The 16,902-nt window shown below is 41.2% G+C and overlaps 1 protein-coding gene across 4 annotated transcripts in view; it reads left to right on the top strand.

Annotated features, from left to right (window-relative positions):
- Positions 1-16,902, top strand: part of RGS6 (regulator of G protein signaling 6) — a 247,350-nt gene that overhangs the window by 185,524 nt on the left and 44,924 nt on the right. For all 4 annotated transcript variants that reach the window (XM_059474818.1, XM_059474817.1, XM_059474819.1 and 1 more), the window contains 7 exons: positions 1,073-1,149; positions 4,020-4,101; positions 4,597-4,671; positions 6,009-6,107; positions 7,148-7,209; positions 11,612-11,722; positions 15,067-15,192. In XM_059474818.1, coding sequence (XP_059330801.1) covers positions 1,073-1,149; positions 4,020-4,101; positions 4,597-4,671; positions 6,009-6,107; positions 7,148-7,209; positions 11,612-11,722; positions 15,067-15,192 — 632 coding nt within the window. The remainder of the gene's footprint in view (positions 1-1,072; positions 1,150-4,019; positions 4,102-4,596; positions 4,672-6,008; positions 6,108-7,147; positions 7,210-11,611; positions 11,723-15,066; positions 15,193-16,902) is intronic.

The raw sequence follows: 16,902 nt of genomic DNA, 5'->3' as shown, positions 1-16,902 counted from the left end.
AAATCATTTGTTTAACTGCTTTCCTCCATATGTACAGACTGAAGCTGTTACATGGAGTTGGTGGTAAAAGGGCCAAGCTTTATGCCTTTAAACTCTTTGTTATACAAGAGTTTAAAGTAACTAGAAGGAAGATTTCTTCTTGTATTGAAATGCACGTGCCTGAAAAAATTTGTTGAAGTAAAGGTGATAAGTATAAAGAGAACAAGAATAGAACTACAAATGTTTGTTTTCAATGTAAATTTGAAACAGTTAAACCAGCTGTAATGGAGAAAAGTGTCCTGTTAATTGTCTCCAAGTCCTCCTTTCTTGGGGGGCGGGTATGGAAATGCAACCTCAGGTTGGAATTTAAGCCTGAAATTCCAGCCATATTCTGAGTTTAACCTCAAGCTGTGATGAAGCTATATCCACATCCAAATGTTCAGATCCCTACGCTCCCTGGAATGGGTCTGGACCAGAGCTGTTACTTCAGGTGTAGAGCAAAACTGCGTCTGGAGCCATTCTTTGCAGTAACTGTGTTCATTGTTCAGACAAACAAGCTATTTCCTTTTGTGAATCATCCTGGCAATCCCCAGCCTTCAATACTGTGCAGCTGCATAATGCTCTCAGCAGTGATCAGGACTGAGCAAAGCAGGGGACCTCAGGCTTTGCACCTTCACAAAAGCCTGAAGAGAAGAGAACAGTGCAGAGGGGAGGGAAAGTGAGGATGGGAGGGAAACGTGCAGCTGGCAGCCATCTGCTATCAGAAATGAAAGTCATCAGCTTCACAAAGCTTCTCAGTGTTATCTTTTGGGAACAAGTCCATAATTTTTTTCATACTAGAGCTCAAGCTGTCTTCATCACACTCCATTACTTATCCCTGGCAGGTCCCTTTGGGTTGCAGCCCAAAAAGATGTGTTACAGCCTTGCTTTGCCTGTACTATAGTTCACCTGAAACCAACACTGACTTCCATGTCTTTAGTTTCTCAGTTAAAAAAAAAAGAATAAAATAAATATCCACCATGCTAAATGTACTCTCAAGCAATTGTTGTAATTACAGAAATTAGTTGTTCTTACTATTTTCGTCTTTTGACAGGAAAACTTAGCAAGACTTCAGAGAGCGTTTGCAAGAAAGTGGGAATTCATCTTCATGCAAGCAGAGGCCCAAGTGAAGTGAGTAATCCTGGAGCACTGAATTGCACCAGTATTTAGAGCTGTGAAGGGAAGGGGATTCTAAACAGATAAAACTTCTTTGTCAAAATCTTTACTGGGACTAAGCTCAGAAGGTGTTGGTGAATTTTAATCACTGGCAGACTAGAAACAGTAGAGAGCCAATTCTGAAGATCTGTGCCAGAAACTGAAAGATGGGTTTAATTATCTGCACATGGAAACACTGGTCTGGAGCTCCTAAGCCTGTGTTCACCACGGGACCTTGGGTAATTTGCAAGCCCATTGTGCTTCTACAGTTGTGGAGTATTTTTGTTTTGTATGAATGGAAAGAACAGAATATTTTCATCTGTCTGTGTTACTCTATGCTTGCAGAGTATATCTGAGTCTAAAAAATACTGTCACTTCCATGTGATTATAAGGGTGGTATTTACAACAGGTATTTCTTCTCATCTTCCCTTGTGAAAGCAGTGTGAAGCCTCTTTATATTTTGAATGTGTTTTCATTACTGCTGTTAAATGGATATGATCTAGGGTTTGTGTATTATTGTCTACAAACTAATACCTAAAATTCTGTGTGTCCATTTTGTACCTGCCATTGTCATTTATAAAATGGAAAGATTGGTGAAGATGACACATGAGAACACCAGTACCGAAATGGTTCCATTGGAAGGAATTTGCACTTTCAGCATTAGATGCTAAAAAGTTACGGAATATAATTTCTTGAAGGTGTATGTCTTGAGGTATATGTCTCTTTGATTAACCCTTTGGAATTTTGATAAATTCTTTGCTTAATAACATTGCAATTATGTACCATTTAAATATATGGTAATTATCTTTTAATCTGCAGGGTAATTAAGGGATTTTTTTCCAACCAGAATAGCAGTGTTCCATTTGGAAGAGAAAATTAGAACTTAGGATAGCAATTGTGCTTTCAGTTACTTAAAGGCTATTGCCAAGACTAAAAAAAAAAGTGTAAGTCAAAACAAAAGTCTGCATTCTATCTAAAACAGATCATTATCACGTAAGAAATAAATGTAAATATCAGACTCATTGTGGTCACTGTTGGTTATTCATCTTTTCTTCATTCTGTTTTCTTTGAGGCATAAGCATGAACTGGCCACTATCAACTTTTTTGCTGGCGAGTTTCAGCTTCTTGGTCCACAGTTCATGTGATGGTTCAGTCTTCAGATTTCCAGAAAGGCAGGGATGGAATTCACATTGTAATTCACATTAACTAAAAGCTTAACTAGAGAAGGGAGGAAAAACATCAAAAATACCTGAAAACATTCCTCCTGCTTACCAAGTTTGCTTTGTTTTCCATGTTTTTGTTTGCACACAGGATTCCCATTGCTATATTCACATTGCTTCAAAAATTCCAGCCATAGAGCATCTAACTGCTTTGGGTCTTCATAGTTTAAAAGTGAAATACTGAGTTATCAGTAAGTCTGGAGATAGGAGCTGACAATCTAGGTTGAGCACAAAGTGTCGATGAAGAGAATTCATGAAGCCTCCAGAGAGTCCCTTCAATTTGTGTGTGCTGTAAGATTGGAATAGGCTTCGCCTTCCGCCTTGGCCTGGTGTGAAGGACTCGTTCAGAAAAGTAGTTTTGGGCTGGGTGTCCTCAGCACAGTACAGCAGGGACAGAGCTTGTGCCAGAGTTTGTTTCTCATCTCTGCCTTGCAAGGGGAAAATCAGCTAGTGATGCCAAACTGTGGAGAATTTTGCCTTTTTCTGGGGAGGGCTGCTCATTTTCTGGGGAGGGCCCCTGATTCCTATCCTCTTGGTACATTTCTAGCACAGACTTAGCCAAGGGGCACTGCCCCTCAAAAACAAAAACAGATGGGAGAGAACCTGGTAGTCAGAAATCACAGCTGGCCTGGGTTTTCTTTCCTAACTGCTTTGATTCTCCTGGTGGCAGCCAGTGGGAACCCAGCACGGGGACACAGAGCTTTACTCAGCCATGCTCTGAAGTGGAGGCATGATGTTGTTCCTCCTTCCATGTGCTTCTTCCCATCCCTCTGCAGGTAGATCTTGCAAGCTGGTGCTGACTTTGTGCTCATGTGTAAAGCTGAGTGAGGTTCCAGATGTCACTTGCTCACTGCTGCCAAGAATTGCTTTGAACAACCTCTGGTGGCCTTTGGGCTGTGTGCTTTCAGTGAGTTGGTCCACTGGCTGCATCAGGGCTGGAATTACAGAGTTCCTATTGTGCCAGCCCAGTCATGTCTCTCTGGGGTGGGTGCTGGTTTGTAGGGGCCATGCAGCAAGCTCACCTTTGGTCACCTGTGCTGTTACCCCTTGCTCTGCCAGCATGGGGGCACACCGACAGAGGCAGTGTTTGAGTTGAAAGCTCTAAGGAGGATTGGCCACAAGTGCTGCCCATGCTGTTGCTGCTGGAAATGTCTGGGATAGATGCTCCTTTGCAATCTGTATTTATTGAGTGGTGCTGCTGGGGCGTTTGTGTGCAATGGATTCTCTGGATGGTGACCTCAGTTCAGCATCAGCCAGGTGCCTCACCTGGAGCAAACAGGTCGTGGTGGGTTTCCTGACACAGACAAAACTACAAATTTTCCCAGCCTGTCAAATCAGAGTACAGGACCAGGGTACCAGGAAAGGTTTTCATCACCAGATGAAAAACAGCTGTTAAATTTTTCCACATTAATAGGAAAATCTTTTTTGACCCATGTTGGAGTAAACATCGGTGTTATTTTGTTCATGGCATGTGCCCATGCAAGTGCAAGTGCAACATCACTGTACAAAAAAAGTTGATTTCTGAAATTTTTTGTCTTGGGGTTAAGAACTACAGCTAGGAACTATGTCAAAGAAGAAAGCATGACTTGTACATTGACTCATACACACTTATGCTTTTGTTTTCAGAATCGACAGAAAAAAGGATAAAACAGAAAGAAAGATTTTGGACAGCCAGGAAAGAGCATTCTGGGATGTGCACAGGCCTGTGGTAAAACTATTTTTGAATGAAGAGACTTTCCAGGTTTTAACAGGAAAAGTTTTATTAGTAGTAAATGCTTTATGCACAAAAACATTGCCCTTACAGTCACCACATTGCAGTTCCCAATGCCCCAAGTGTCTGCTAGATGATGTGAGACATTCTGGACTTCTGTACCTATGGAACTGTTGATTTGGAAATACGTGAAAAATACAAACTTTGAAAATTATTTACTGGGCTTATGAAAGAAAAGCAGCTTACTCAGTTTGTCTCAGACTTCCTAGCAAAAGCTTCCCACTGTTAGCTATTTCCTTTTGGTGCCAAAGTTAGGAGTAAGTGGATTGAATGCTGACATAGCATCCTTGGGTATATGCAGTCTCTTGTTTAGCAAGAGTAACACAGACCTCAAGAAAGAGTTTTGGACAACATCTAATTGTATATTTCATAAAGGTAAGGTAGGATGAAGATTCTTAACAGAGGAATAACACAGTTACCATATCTTTTCAGCCAGGCTGTGTGAACACCACAGAAATGGACATTAGAAAGTGTCGCCGTATGAAAAACCCACAAAAAGTGAAAAAGGTCAGTTTGAGTTCCTCATTTTGGTTTTTTCTTGTTTGGAGTTAGTTTGGTTCACTGTTTTTATTTTCTTTTCATGTAAATCATACTTGACACCTACTGTATATGAGACTTACCCAAGAGGAGCAAAAAAAAAAAGTGTTTTGATTATACGAGTTATATTTTGTTCTCCTTGGTGAATTTATTATTTCAGTTTTACCAGCATAGTTGTACTGACTTGATGGGTGATGGGTAGAGCTGAGAAGGGCATTAAGGGTCTCTGTGTCCCAAATGTCTGATGGCTCTGCCATCCCATGAAATTAAATGGAATTGGCAAAAATACCTAGGTCCCTTTTTAAGAAATTATCTGGGCACAGAAAATGAGATGTTTACCTGCCTTAATAATTTCAAAGACTGGATCATTAGTAACTTGGGTGTCTTTGACTTCCAGCAAGTTTGAGCTCTTCTATGTATATGAATTCATAGAATCAATTAGATTGAAGAAAACCATTTAGATCAGTGACTCAAAACCTTAACCTAACCAAGTCCTTCACTAAACCATGTTCCTATCTTCTAAATAGTTTCAAGAATGGTGACACAACAACTTCTTTGGGCAGCCTTGTTCCAGTGCTTGATAACCATTTCAGAGAAGAATTCTTTCCTAATATCTAAGCCTCTCTTGACACAGCTTCAGGCTGTTTCTTCTTATCACTTGTTATGTTTTTGGACAGAACACTGGACTCCTGAACTTCCATAAGTAGTTAAACTGCAGCAGAGCTATTCACATGTCTATTAGAAACTTTACTGAAAAGCAAAAGTACTAAATGAAAGGGCAAATGGTATTACTTTCAGTGCAGGTGTCTATCCTGAAAATGAATGGCTACAGGTCTGTCTCCAGGTTTCTGTTTAGAGAAGTTCATGTGACCTATTGACTTGACCTGGTTAAGCACTTTATTCAATATGTAGTTTTACATCAAGAAATTAAATCAAGTGAAAGACAGTGGCATAGAATTAGGTTCTGGTATTTTCTTTTACTACTTGGTTCACCCCAGTGACAGCTCCCAGTGTTCATCCTGCAAGTGTTAGTGCACACAGCCTTCAGAGCTCCTAAAAATTATCATCTGCATTTAACCATTTAAAACAAACTCTTCTCTTAACACACCTACAGGCCTTCCAAGTGCAGGCATCAGCAAGAATGGTCTCATCTGTAAATATTGCTTGGGGCTGAATAATTACCTGTGTGGATATAAACAGTAGGAAATTGCTGGCTTGTTACCTTACTGCTTTGCACACTGCACCATTCCTCATTGTGTAACAGAAAAATGCTGTAACCCTTTGGTTTGTTCCTTGGTTCCTCACAGTCAGTGTATGGGGTTACAGAGGAGTCTCAGCCCCAAAGCCCCGTACACCTGCCCTCCCAGCCGGTGCGCAAAACGACAAAAGAGGATTTCCGGAAGCAGGTACGTAGGTGGCTGTATGGCAACTCTTCTGAGAACTGCTCCCAGAAAAAAGCCTAGAAAGGTATTGAGATACCAGCAAAACCAGTTCTATGCTTTACGTGTCCTTGATCCTCACATACTTATCCTTAATTCTCACTTATGTTAATTGTTATGAGTATTCATTGAGCAGTGTGGTTGTATGGTGATACGTATTATGAGTGACTCTGACCTTTGAAACTACTTTTATTGTCTGTGGACCAGACACAGGCAATAAGGCAATAATTCCAGTTCACTGAGGATGTCTGAAAAGTGGACAGTGACAAAGGCAGTGTAGCTGGGCACAAGCTTGGAATGAGTGGTGAGGAAAGGCATCGTTCAGTGCATGACTGTTAGACTGCACAGTCAGAGCTTTTAGGAAACTAGGAAAAAGTTATTTGGACAATCATGCCAAGGAACGACCAGCCAACTCACACATCCTTGAACTGGCATGAAGAGCTGTCTCTCAAAATTACTTTGATGCAATAAGCAGCCCTCACTGAAAGACAAACAGGAATCCCTGGATCAGCATTTTACTAATGCATCTTTAAACAAGTTTCTTAAGCAATCAGTTTTTGGGTGGTCTTCTGAGCTAAGCCTGGATGCTACATTTCTTGAGCTTTTTTTATCACAGGTTGAAGAACTGGTTCATAGCAGAATGAAAGTGTGCTGTAAAATGTTACTGTTCTTGTGATGCCAGTCAGTAAGAGGAACAGGAGAGGAGAGTGTGTTTGTAAAAAGGAGATCATATTATACCCTGAGTAGTCTAGGAACCTTGGCCCCAAATATGTGTCTTTTCTACTTTCAGTTATGTCTTCTGAAGCTTCCCCTAGGGATTTGCCTTTGGCAAGGGAGCCTGCTATTGGAAGCAGTTAATAAGCTTCTGATTCCTAGGGAAGGGTCCCATTTCCTTCTGAATTACTTTCCAGCCTTTTGGAAAGAGAAATCAATAGTGTGTTGAGATATTGTCAGTGCATGCTGCAGAACTCATAAATTGTTAATGTCTTTGTCATCTCTCTCCTCAGATAACTTTTCTGAACATGCAGATAGAGAGACATTGTTTAAAGATGTCCAAAGTAGCAGAAAGGTGAGTGTCTCCATTTTGATGATTTCCCATTCTTTCCTCATCTCCAGTTTGGCATTTCTAGAAACAGAGCAGGCAGCAAAGTGCAAAGGCTTGACCCCCTTTCTGTGCATCAATCCTTTCCCCTCCTTGATCAGCTGTGCTGCCTGGCTGCTGACACCCCTGTACTCACTCTTCTGCCACTGAGCAAAAATAAGTGGGAAAGGAGGACCTGTAATCTGCAAAAGAAAAGAAGAATTCATAAAAGAAAAAACCCTTGTGTAACTTGTTTCCCACTGCTTCACTACCATGTGGTTTATTTTTAGAAAAGTCATTTGTGTCTCAATTTGAAAATACACTTTTTTCCCCTTTTTGGCCGAATCCTCAGTGCTTATCTCTTGTTAGTCTGACACAGCTCTGGGGAAGGAGCTGTGTTTGCATTTGTTGTACATGTTGTTCACATCTCTGTTCCTACTGGGGTTGTAGGACCAGTTCCTGCTCCCACTTACATGTATATGAAACCCTTAGAGAAGTACTGGCGTTGTATCTGGACTACTCAAGGCAGTGTTGCAAGGAGTGGATTTCTAAGGGCAAATCAAGGCACAATTTGACTTGCAGAGTATTTTGTTTTGGTAGAAAAGTATGAATAGGTGAAGAACAAGCTCAAATTTAATTGAGTATGACAACTCATTTACTTAGGTATTTGTAAGTTATGCACATTTGCGGGGTAGTCACTGAGATGAAGGTAGGGGTAGCCATGCTCTCCAGCGATATCACTTTTAAAGCAAAACCATGTTAAACATGAATGATAGGATAAGGCCTGGTTCCTTCTAGAGAAATAATAGAGGAGTTTTTATTTCAGCAAAGCAAAATGGGAATACCCCATGAAATGTGCTTTGCAGTGCCTGCATCTGTAGTTAGCATGCATGGACTAAACCAGGTAAATTAAATGGTGAGAGGCCCAATGTAAGTTCTTATTTGCTCATCAAGTTTTGCAATTAAAATGAAAATGTATCCAATTAAAGAGAAAATATTCAGAGGTTCCCTGAAATCCTGCATGCAATACATTGTATGATTAAAATGAGCCCATTTATATTTATGTTTTGGGCTTTTGGATCATTTCAATTAAGAACATATACTTGTACTTTAAAACCAAAAAAGTTATTGTACTGAATTTATTTACAATGACCTTAATATACTGAGACGTTAATAACTTTTCTGGTTTGAAAAGTTTTGTTTTGTTTTGTTTTGTTTTTTTTAATTGCTCTCAAGTTGGAGGAGAAAATGTTGCTATCAAAACCTTTGCAAAATAATAACCAGGAGAAAAGTGAATAAAATGAGAACAGTCAAATTACAGAATGACAGGATAAGCTGAATTGGAGGGGACCCACCAGGATCATCAAGTCCAACCCCTGGCCCTGCACAGGAGAGAGAGCCCCAAGAATCACACCATGTGCCTGACAGCATTGACCAAACACTTGAACTCTGGCAGGATTAGTGCCAGGACTGCTACCCTGTGGAGGCTGTTCCAGAGCCCAGACACCCTCTGGGTGAAGAACCTTATATTTCTAAATGATTATTAATAATTATAAAGAATGAAAGTCATGGTTGTGATCTTTATTTATGAGGAGGTGTTTGGTTATGTGATGACTTTGGATATTGATTTGAATATTGGCAATATTGATTTGAGAGTACCATGACTTGATGTGGAGAGTGGTGGGAAGTGCAGCCTGGATGTGGAGCATTGCAGAGCAGGTAGGAGGGAAGCAGAGAAGCTGATGGGTCCAGTGGCTTTGCAGGGTTAGGGACTGGTGAGGAGGAATGAATACGAATGACCTGACTTGCACAATTGCCTGAAAAAACACCTGTGCAGCCTTGAAAGCCCCATGAAGACATTGATTACAAGCACTAGGAACAAATTTCCTGTGTAAGGAGATGCTGTTATTATCAAATCAATTTTCAGGCTAGACCCTGCTCTTGGGACAGTTTAGGTGACAATGTGGCAGATCAGAGTACAGGAAATGACTTCTTGGTATCAACAGTCAAGCCTGACAGTGGCACCACCTGCCAATTTTTCAGTATAGCACAAAGGCACTTTCAGAGAGGATGAGGGAAGTAACAAATAAATCAGGAAACACTAGGTCAAACAAGTTATAGGAACAAGATATAAATTGTTTCAATAGTAATAGATCAATTGTATTTATTTTACATTAATTCACACTATTCTTGGGATAGCCTTTGTCTGTCAGTAGAGGAAGGCTCTCCAAAGGATATCTCCAGCTTCTGTGAGATAAATGCTTGCTGCTAAAGATTTTCTTCCCTTTCCTCCCTGTTCTGCTTCCAGGAGTAGATCTGTACCAACTGTGGGAACAGGCATCCCTCAGCTGCTCCACCTACCTTGGAAAGTGTCTTTCTTCCACATCCTTTCTCCCCACTTGGGACCTGTGCACTGTCAGTTTTAACCACTGAGCTTTGAGAACTGTTGATAGCAGCAAAACTATCAATATATTCTACCTATTGTTTTCCCTGACTGCATTGCACAGTGTTAGTACAATTTCATTAGAAACAGCATCACCGAAATGCCTGGGGAAAAATGAGCATCTTCCTACCAGAAGCAATCTCAGTTCCCTAGATGAAAATTTGTGCTATTCTTTCAGCTTCTCATCAAAGGTCTTTGAAGGCTCAGCAGGCCCCCTTGATTGAGAGGCAGTTGGGTTCTCAATGCAAGCTCCACACCCTTCAGTCAACTGTTCCTACCACCTTTTCTACCGGGTATTCAGTTTATAACCCAAAAGGCCAGGTTTGCATTTTGACAAAAATGCTTTTTCTTAGGAGTCCCTTGCCTCTAGCCTCCTGTAGACAATGAGGCAATGATTCTGCTGCTGCCATTATACTGAATCAGCAAAATGTACTTAGAAATTCCCCCTTATTTAATTTTTGTTTTTTCCCTCTTTCTTTTTTGCTAGTACTTGTACTGGCACCTCTGATGTCTTCTTATTATTTTATTAGGAGCAATTCAGGTTTCACAGCAGATATCTCCTGATTGATCCTTTTAGGCTTTCTTTTCTTTTTTAACCAACCCTCTCTTTCATTGATGTCTAAGGGACTGCTGCTGCTCTGTGAAATTGGACGCTGCTCCCTCCTCCAACCCTTGACCCACAGCAGTCATGAAATGTAATTAATGAAATGAGATGAGACAGCCCCGAGTGCCCTAAGGGGCAATGGGAACCTGCTGTGGTTACAAAAGTGTATGATTTTAATGCCTCATGATAAGAGCTAGCACAAACAAAAAGAAATAATTACTATAGAGCAGTTCAGGGAAACTTTCTGCCTTTTATGACCCTTTGTTTGCAGGGTTTTTTCATTTGCCTGCCTTTTTGAGATGTGAAGGACCAGAGGTAAAGTTTAGTGTGGACAATCACAGTGCAAGTACATTGGTTGTTCAGTATGATGAGACATAATTGACTTAGTTAATTACTTGGCAGACGTAGGCAAAAAATAAAGTGCCTTAGAGTATTTCCAGTATAGACTAGAAGAAACGTCTTTTGATTTATTTCATGTTTGCTGTCTTTCTTTTGTAAAAATGCACCCCTAGCCGCAACCCCAGTGGAATTCCTGAATCATTTATGCAAGCAGACACAGTTCTTTCACCAGAAAGCTCTTTGAATCTCATCCTAGTGAGGATTAGAGGCTCTGTGCCTTAACTGACTCACCATGAAGCAAGCCAGTGTAAAGGCCAGGAGTTTTTCCAACGTGCATGTTATTTACTATTCTCTAAGTTAATTATTACTGTTGAAGTATTTTACAATAGTGCTGTTAGACTAAATACTATACCAACATAACTAAAAAATTATCTATAGGCAAAGCTTTGATGTTTAGGACTATGATCCTCCAAAGATTTAAGCATATTCTTAGCTGCAGCCCATGACCCTGTTTAGGTGAGTTTCTCATAGTGCATAAATTTATGTGGGTGCACAAGTTTGCAAAAATGAAAAGGATGGGAGGCAATAGTAACATGTAACAAATTAATGGGATGGCACATACATCATATTCCTCTCATGGCTCTCTGGAGGAAGTCCTGCCATAGTAATCCAGTTGTTGCCTCATCAGGTTTTTTGGGGGCATCTCAACAGAGACAAGCTGGAGGAAAATGCTGCTGTTGAGGAAAATACTGCAGTGAGCTGGTGGGTGTTCGCAGAGAAATCCTTGCATGCATCATCCCTGGGAAAAGGGTCTCCTGTGATTGCTGGGAAACTGACTAATCCCTATAAATAAAAAGAACCACACACAAAAACAAAACAAAAAACCACCACCAAAAAACCCCAAACAAACAGGATAAAAAGAAAAGCTGCACTTTTCTGACATGTGACTGTGCATTCAAACCCTTTCTTTATTCTTTTTTTTCCCTTTTTTTTTTCCCTGCCAGTTTAATAGCCTACACAGAGCAGTATGTGGAATATGACCCCTTTATAACTCCTGCTGAGCCTTCCAATCCCTGGATAAGTGATGATGCAGCATTGTGGGACATTGAAATGAGGTAAAAATTAATTGGTAGTTTTAACTAATGTGAGAGTTGTCTTGCCATTTTCTTTATATGCTCTTAACACTGCCCTGTTTGGAAAGGAAGTTTTATGTCTGTACTACAAGATTCAAGAACATAGCTAAAGTTTATCACTGGTATCTTTGAATTATTCATCCCTTCCACTTTTATATGGCTTGATGTATGGGACTCTGTAAGTCAGGTAATGGATGTTCTTATACCTGTTGAGTACATGCACAGACTCAGGTATAGGAGCCTAAAGATGTAGGATACTGCTAAGACAAACTTGTTCCAGCACATCTCCAGTTTGTTCCAGCAAATCACATTTGACCCTTAGGAGCCTACTCTTCCCAGCTGCAATGCTCCAGCCCTGCTCTTGTCATGGAATCCCATGAAAAATGCTGCTGGTAAAATGGGATGATTTATAAGCGGTGGCCATTACTGCTGTGCAGAGTAAGTTTGGCACAGAAGAATGTAGCTCACATGTGATGTGTGACACTGGGCAGGTCAGAATTGTAATAGGTTGGGTTCGGGCCTCACCTGTTGGTGAACAAGCTGGCTTGTCTCTGTTATGGTGTCAAATAGATGGAAAGAGGGAGGAATGTCTGGAGAATATTCAATGTCTTGCACCTCAGAGAGTTTCTCAGCCCCAGCCCCCCCCCCCCCCCCCCCCCAAAAAAAACCAAAACAAAAAAACCAAAAAAACCAAAACAAACAAGCAGAACACTGCAGCAGAGATCATGTTTTGCCCATGTGATGCTGGCGCAAGGGAACTCTGGCCTATGTTTGTGTCTCTTGCCCTCACAGGCTATCCACAATCCTTGTAAAGGGGCTCGAATTGTCCTGCCTGCCTGCCACTATGCCTGACAACTCCCACAGCAAATTTGAATGGAAATCCCATGCCCCATATTACCTTCACTACCCAATCACATCCTGTGGCCAACAACTGCAAGGGCTCAGCAGCTACTCCAGTGTTTAGTTGCTGCCATTTGGCACCAAATCTGAATTTGGAGTTCACTTTAGCAAATTTTTGATAAGAGAATGCCAAATCTAATGCTGTATGTTCTTGAATAATAATTTAGAGATGTTATTGCCTAAGAAAACTGATTCATAGAGAATCAGTGTTCCAGGAAAAGAACAAGATTTTCCCCCATTTAAAAGCCAAGTAGTTTGGGATGTGAAAGTTGTTTTCACCTGCTTCTCTGGTAGTCACAGAAATCCATTATTTTCCTAACCTCTGCCCCTCTTCACATAATTTTAGTATCTGGTTTGCTTTTTTCTTAGCTAGTTTCTCTCATTTTCTCCATCCTCCCTAGTAGGACTAGTACCACATACAGCCCTTGCAAAATACTGCTCTGTAGAAGCCCTCACCCACAAGGTAATCCAGGCATCCATTATTTCTGCATCTGTTGATGTAGCTGCAAATCCCAGAAAAGCTGTCTGTGTCCCTGAAGAATACAATTAACCTGATGTCACAGCCTTATAGGAATTTAAAATAAATGCTTGGCTTCTGCTATGATTTCAGAGTTAAGGAAGGTGATTTTCCTGCAGGTGAAAAAGAAAAAGCTGTAGTGTGGGGAGATGGAAAAACAAACAGCTATGTATTTCCATTTTATTCTCTATTGTAAAAAAACTAACTGCATCTGCATCTAGTTGCAACATGCATGAATAATTAAATGATCTCCAAGATCCCCTTGTGTTGCCTGCAAAGCTGTTTCCTCAGTTAGGAAGGCAGAGCCCTTGTGCAGGAAAACAAAGAGCCTCTGACTGCCAGTGGCAAGGCTGGCTGCTGAGTATGGGCAGCCCTGTGGCACTGGAGCTTATCCTCCATGGCAGTCAGGACTCAGGAAATGACACGGAAAGCATTCCGTTTTAGACAGCACTTTGGCCTTTTTTTGTGTGTGCCAGAATGTTGTGTAGCTGCAAGAAGAGCTGGTACAGATCTCTGGATTCAGCAGGAAATTCCCTGAGCTTAGATTGTGCATGGCTCTGCACAAGCATGGCTTTTGTGTCCCGATGGCCAGGCTGGTTTGTGTAACAGGTAGGCTGGATCTGCACCTTTGTCTGCAGCACTGCTGGCTCCTGAGGGAGCGCAGGAGGAGCCATCCCAAGTGTGCTGCTCCTCGAGTGAGGACATGCCTATCAATTTTGCTTAGTCTTTACACCAAGAGAAAATGAAAGCAGGCATTTTATTTACCCCTTTGGCTTACTTGTCTTCAGCACAGATCGCCACCGTCCCCTAAGGCTCCATGATTAGGAATCGCTGTGGACATGAGGAGACACATAGTTTAATAGATATGTACTGTTAACAATGGCTCTGCTGTCACACATGGGAGCAGCTGAGCTGTGTTCTAATGGTTGTCTCATAGTATGACGCCATCACACCAGAAGCTTTCAAACACTTTGTGAGCCCAGATTACGCTCTGATGCAGGCTGTCTCATAGGATCCTCGTTGTGATTCCCAGGCCAGGTACCACCTCTGCCCATAGGCATCTCTGCAACATGTCTGGCAATTCAAACAACAGCTTATGTAAGTTGGCTGTGTTAAGAAATAGTTAAGGAGAAAGGTTGCTGGTGATTTTGGGCACCTCTGCATCTCAGTGTCCCAGCTGAGATAGAAAATAAAAGTCTGATTATCATGGAGTAGGAGGAAGATGTTTTTTAATCTTCTGAGACTTAGGCATGCAAAAATCAGAGGCACTAAAAAATGAAAGACCACAAACCAGTAATCATTTTAGATACTTTGCCTGCACTGCTTCTTAGTGGAACTGCTTTTCTAATGCAAATGTGGATCTGAAAATCTGAAGCCAGTTCCAAGTGACCAGGCAGTACTGTGTGGGACACAAGGAAACGCTCTGGAGCCCACCAGTGACCCAGGGAACATTGCTGGGAATTTTTTATCTTGATGTATAAGAAATCCTAAGGTACATTTGAGGAGATATGCAAGAAGTGCATAATGGTATGGTATTAATAGAAATGGTATATCCATTTAGGCATGGTATGCTGTTCTTCCAAATGAAACCTACCAGAAATTGCATTGAAAATAGTATCATTCACATTCTCTCTTATGTCACCGTGTATGTAGCACCCAAATAGCATCCTTTAAAGATTCAAATGATGTAACGATTTAAAGTCCTCCGGTTGCTTTAATGTTGATCCTGGTCTTTATAGGCTTTTTTTTTTTGTTATTTGCTAACCTGTATTTCTGAAAAATCTTGATAAAAAAACAACATCTCATCTAATAATCTTCTTCCCTTCACTTAGCAGAAACAGCAGCAGCTGCTCGGACAGCAGGCAGAGATGCACATTCCATCTGTTTTTCCCCTTCTCTCTCCAAACAGCAAAGAACCTAGTCAGCAGCGTGTGAAAAGATGGGGTTTCTCCATGGATGAGGTGCTGAAGGACCCAGTAGGACGAGACCAGTTCCTTCGTTTCCTGGAATCAGAGTTCAGCTCAGAAAACCTCAGGTGAAACCTTTTCGGACTTGACTAAATGAATGGTCCTGATCCTATTCTCTTGTATAGGTGAAATGCAATGTTTGGTGTGTCTGGAACTGCTAAAAACACCCATTTGAATAAAGATGAGAATGGCAGGGTCTGGCCCATAGCACTGCTACAGACTCCTATACTAGACCTATGTGAGTAATCTCAGAAGCAGTTTAGCAGAGCCAGTGTTGTCAGGTATCTTCTGCATGCAAGGGCTTGCAGACTTGCATGATGTGATGAGATGCAGCACATTGCTCCTGAGCCCCCTAACAATATATAGTATTTACATGTGTCTGTATGGGCAGGGCTTGTGGTAGGGAAACAGTATGGATATCATGTGGCTATGAACTTTGCAGTTCTTAGTTGCAGTCAGGTTTGCAACAACTACTTTTAATTTTGGCATGTGCTAACTATCCAACAGCATATCTCACCTTAGCAGGACTCTCTGTGTGGGGATTCTGAGTACCTGACTTCTCAAGTTGTGAGGAAGTCAGAACTTCTGTTATGAAACATTATGTATTTATGCACGTGATCCTACATCAGGCTGAGAGCCAGTAAACCCCACTTTTTGACTGAATAACACTACAGAGGTGCTGTAGTGGTGCTGTGGTTGTGTCTCAGCACAAGAAGGGGTAAAGGGACAGGTTCTTGTGGGGTTTTTTTTGGGGCAGTCATGTTCCAGAAGGCTAAGTGAGCATTTGCAGGGAAGGCCAGAGAAGCTTGCAGGTTCACTGACAGAACTGTGCCTGCTCTTGGGCTGAGGAAGTCAGTCCAGCTTTGGCCTGTGGTTGTAGTGAGCAGGCTTGATGTTCTCTATTTTTACAGCAGATAAGAACCTTACTGCACTGCCTTTTTTAGTTATGGTTTTTTCATTCTATTTCACTTAGAAAATAAAATACATTACTAAAGTATGTGAACAATTGTCACTGTAGTGCAGTTGGCTAACCTGCAAGACCTGAAAGAGGAATTCCCCAGAAACTGATTTTTAATGACATTGGAACTTACCATCCTATTTATTAAGTTTCCCTGTCCAAGGAGAAGTGCAGAAAGCATGCCAGCAGCAAAACAGTGAAAACTCAATGCACTTGATTGTTTTGAAAAATCCAAAAGATAACCTGTAAGAAAACAAGCGAGTGTTACTAATTACACAAATGAGCTTGAAATTTTATTGCTAAACAGGTACTGAACTTGCATATGCTTACTGCAGTTATGTACAGCAGCACTCATTTGCAATTAAATTGTAGTGATGAAGTGCAAAGTTAACGTACTGAATTAAAATACTCTTCAAATTAGTGCTCTGAAATTAATCTGGAGTTGGGCTAATGAAATCCAGCAGGTTTTATGACTTAGCTCTCTCCCCCCTGTTCATCCTACTCCAACAAATGGAGAAAGTTTGATTATGAGGAGGCAAACTTGTACCTTTCTTGGTCAGTCAGAGCTGCTCCTCCTGCTGATGCGCATTCTCTTTGATTTTGAGATGTAGTGAAGGGAGCTGGCAAAATCAGTGGGCTGGCATAGGCAGGTTAAATCCTGCCTCCTTTGTGGAAGACATTGGCATGATTCTTAATATGGGAACTTTGCTATCATTCTTATGGTATCATTATGATGGTATTGCCTTACGTGGTATTCTTATCTCATATTGGATACATTAGCAAGCCTGCTTAAAGCCTTAAATAAAAGGATGCAAAGGCA

Source organism: Ammospiza nelsoni, chromosome 6 (genome assembly GCF_027579445.1).
Source record: "Ammospiza nelsoni isolate bAmmNel1 chromosome 6, bAmmNel1.pri, whole genome shotgun sequence".
In the NCBI taxonomy this organism is placed as follows: domain Eukaryota; kingdom Metazoa; phylum Chordata; class Aves; order Passeriformes; family Passerellidae; genus Ammospiza; species Ammospiza nelsoni.
This window is presented reverse-complemented; position numbering and strand designations above follow the sequence as displayed.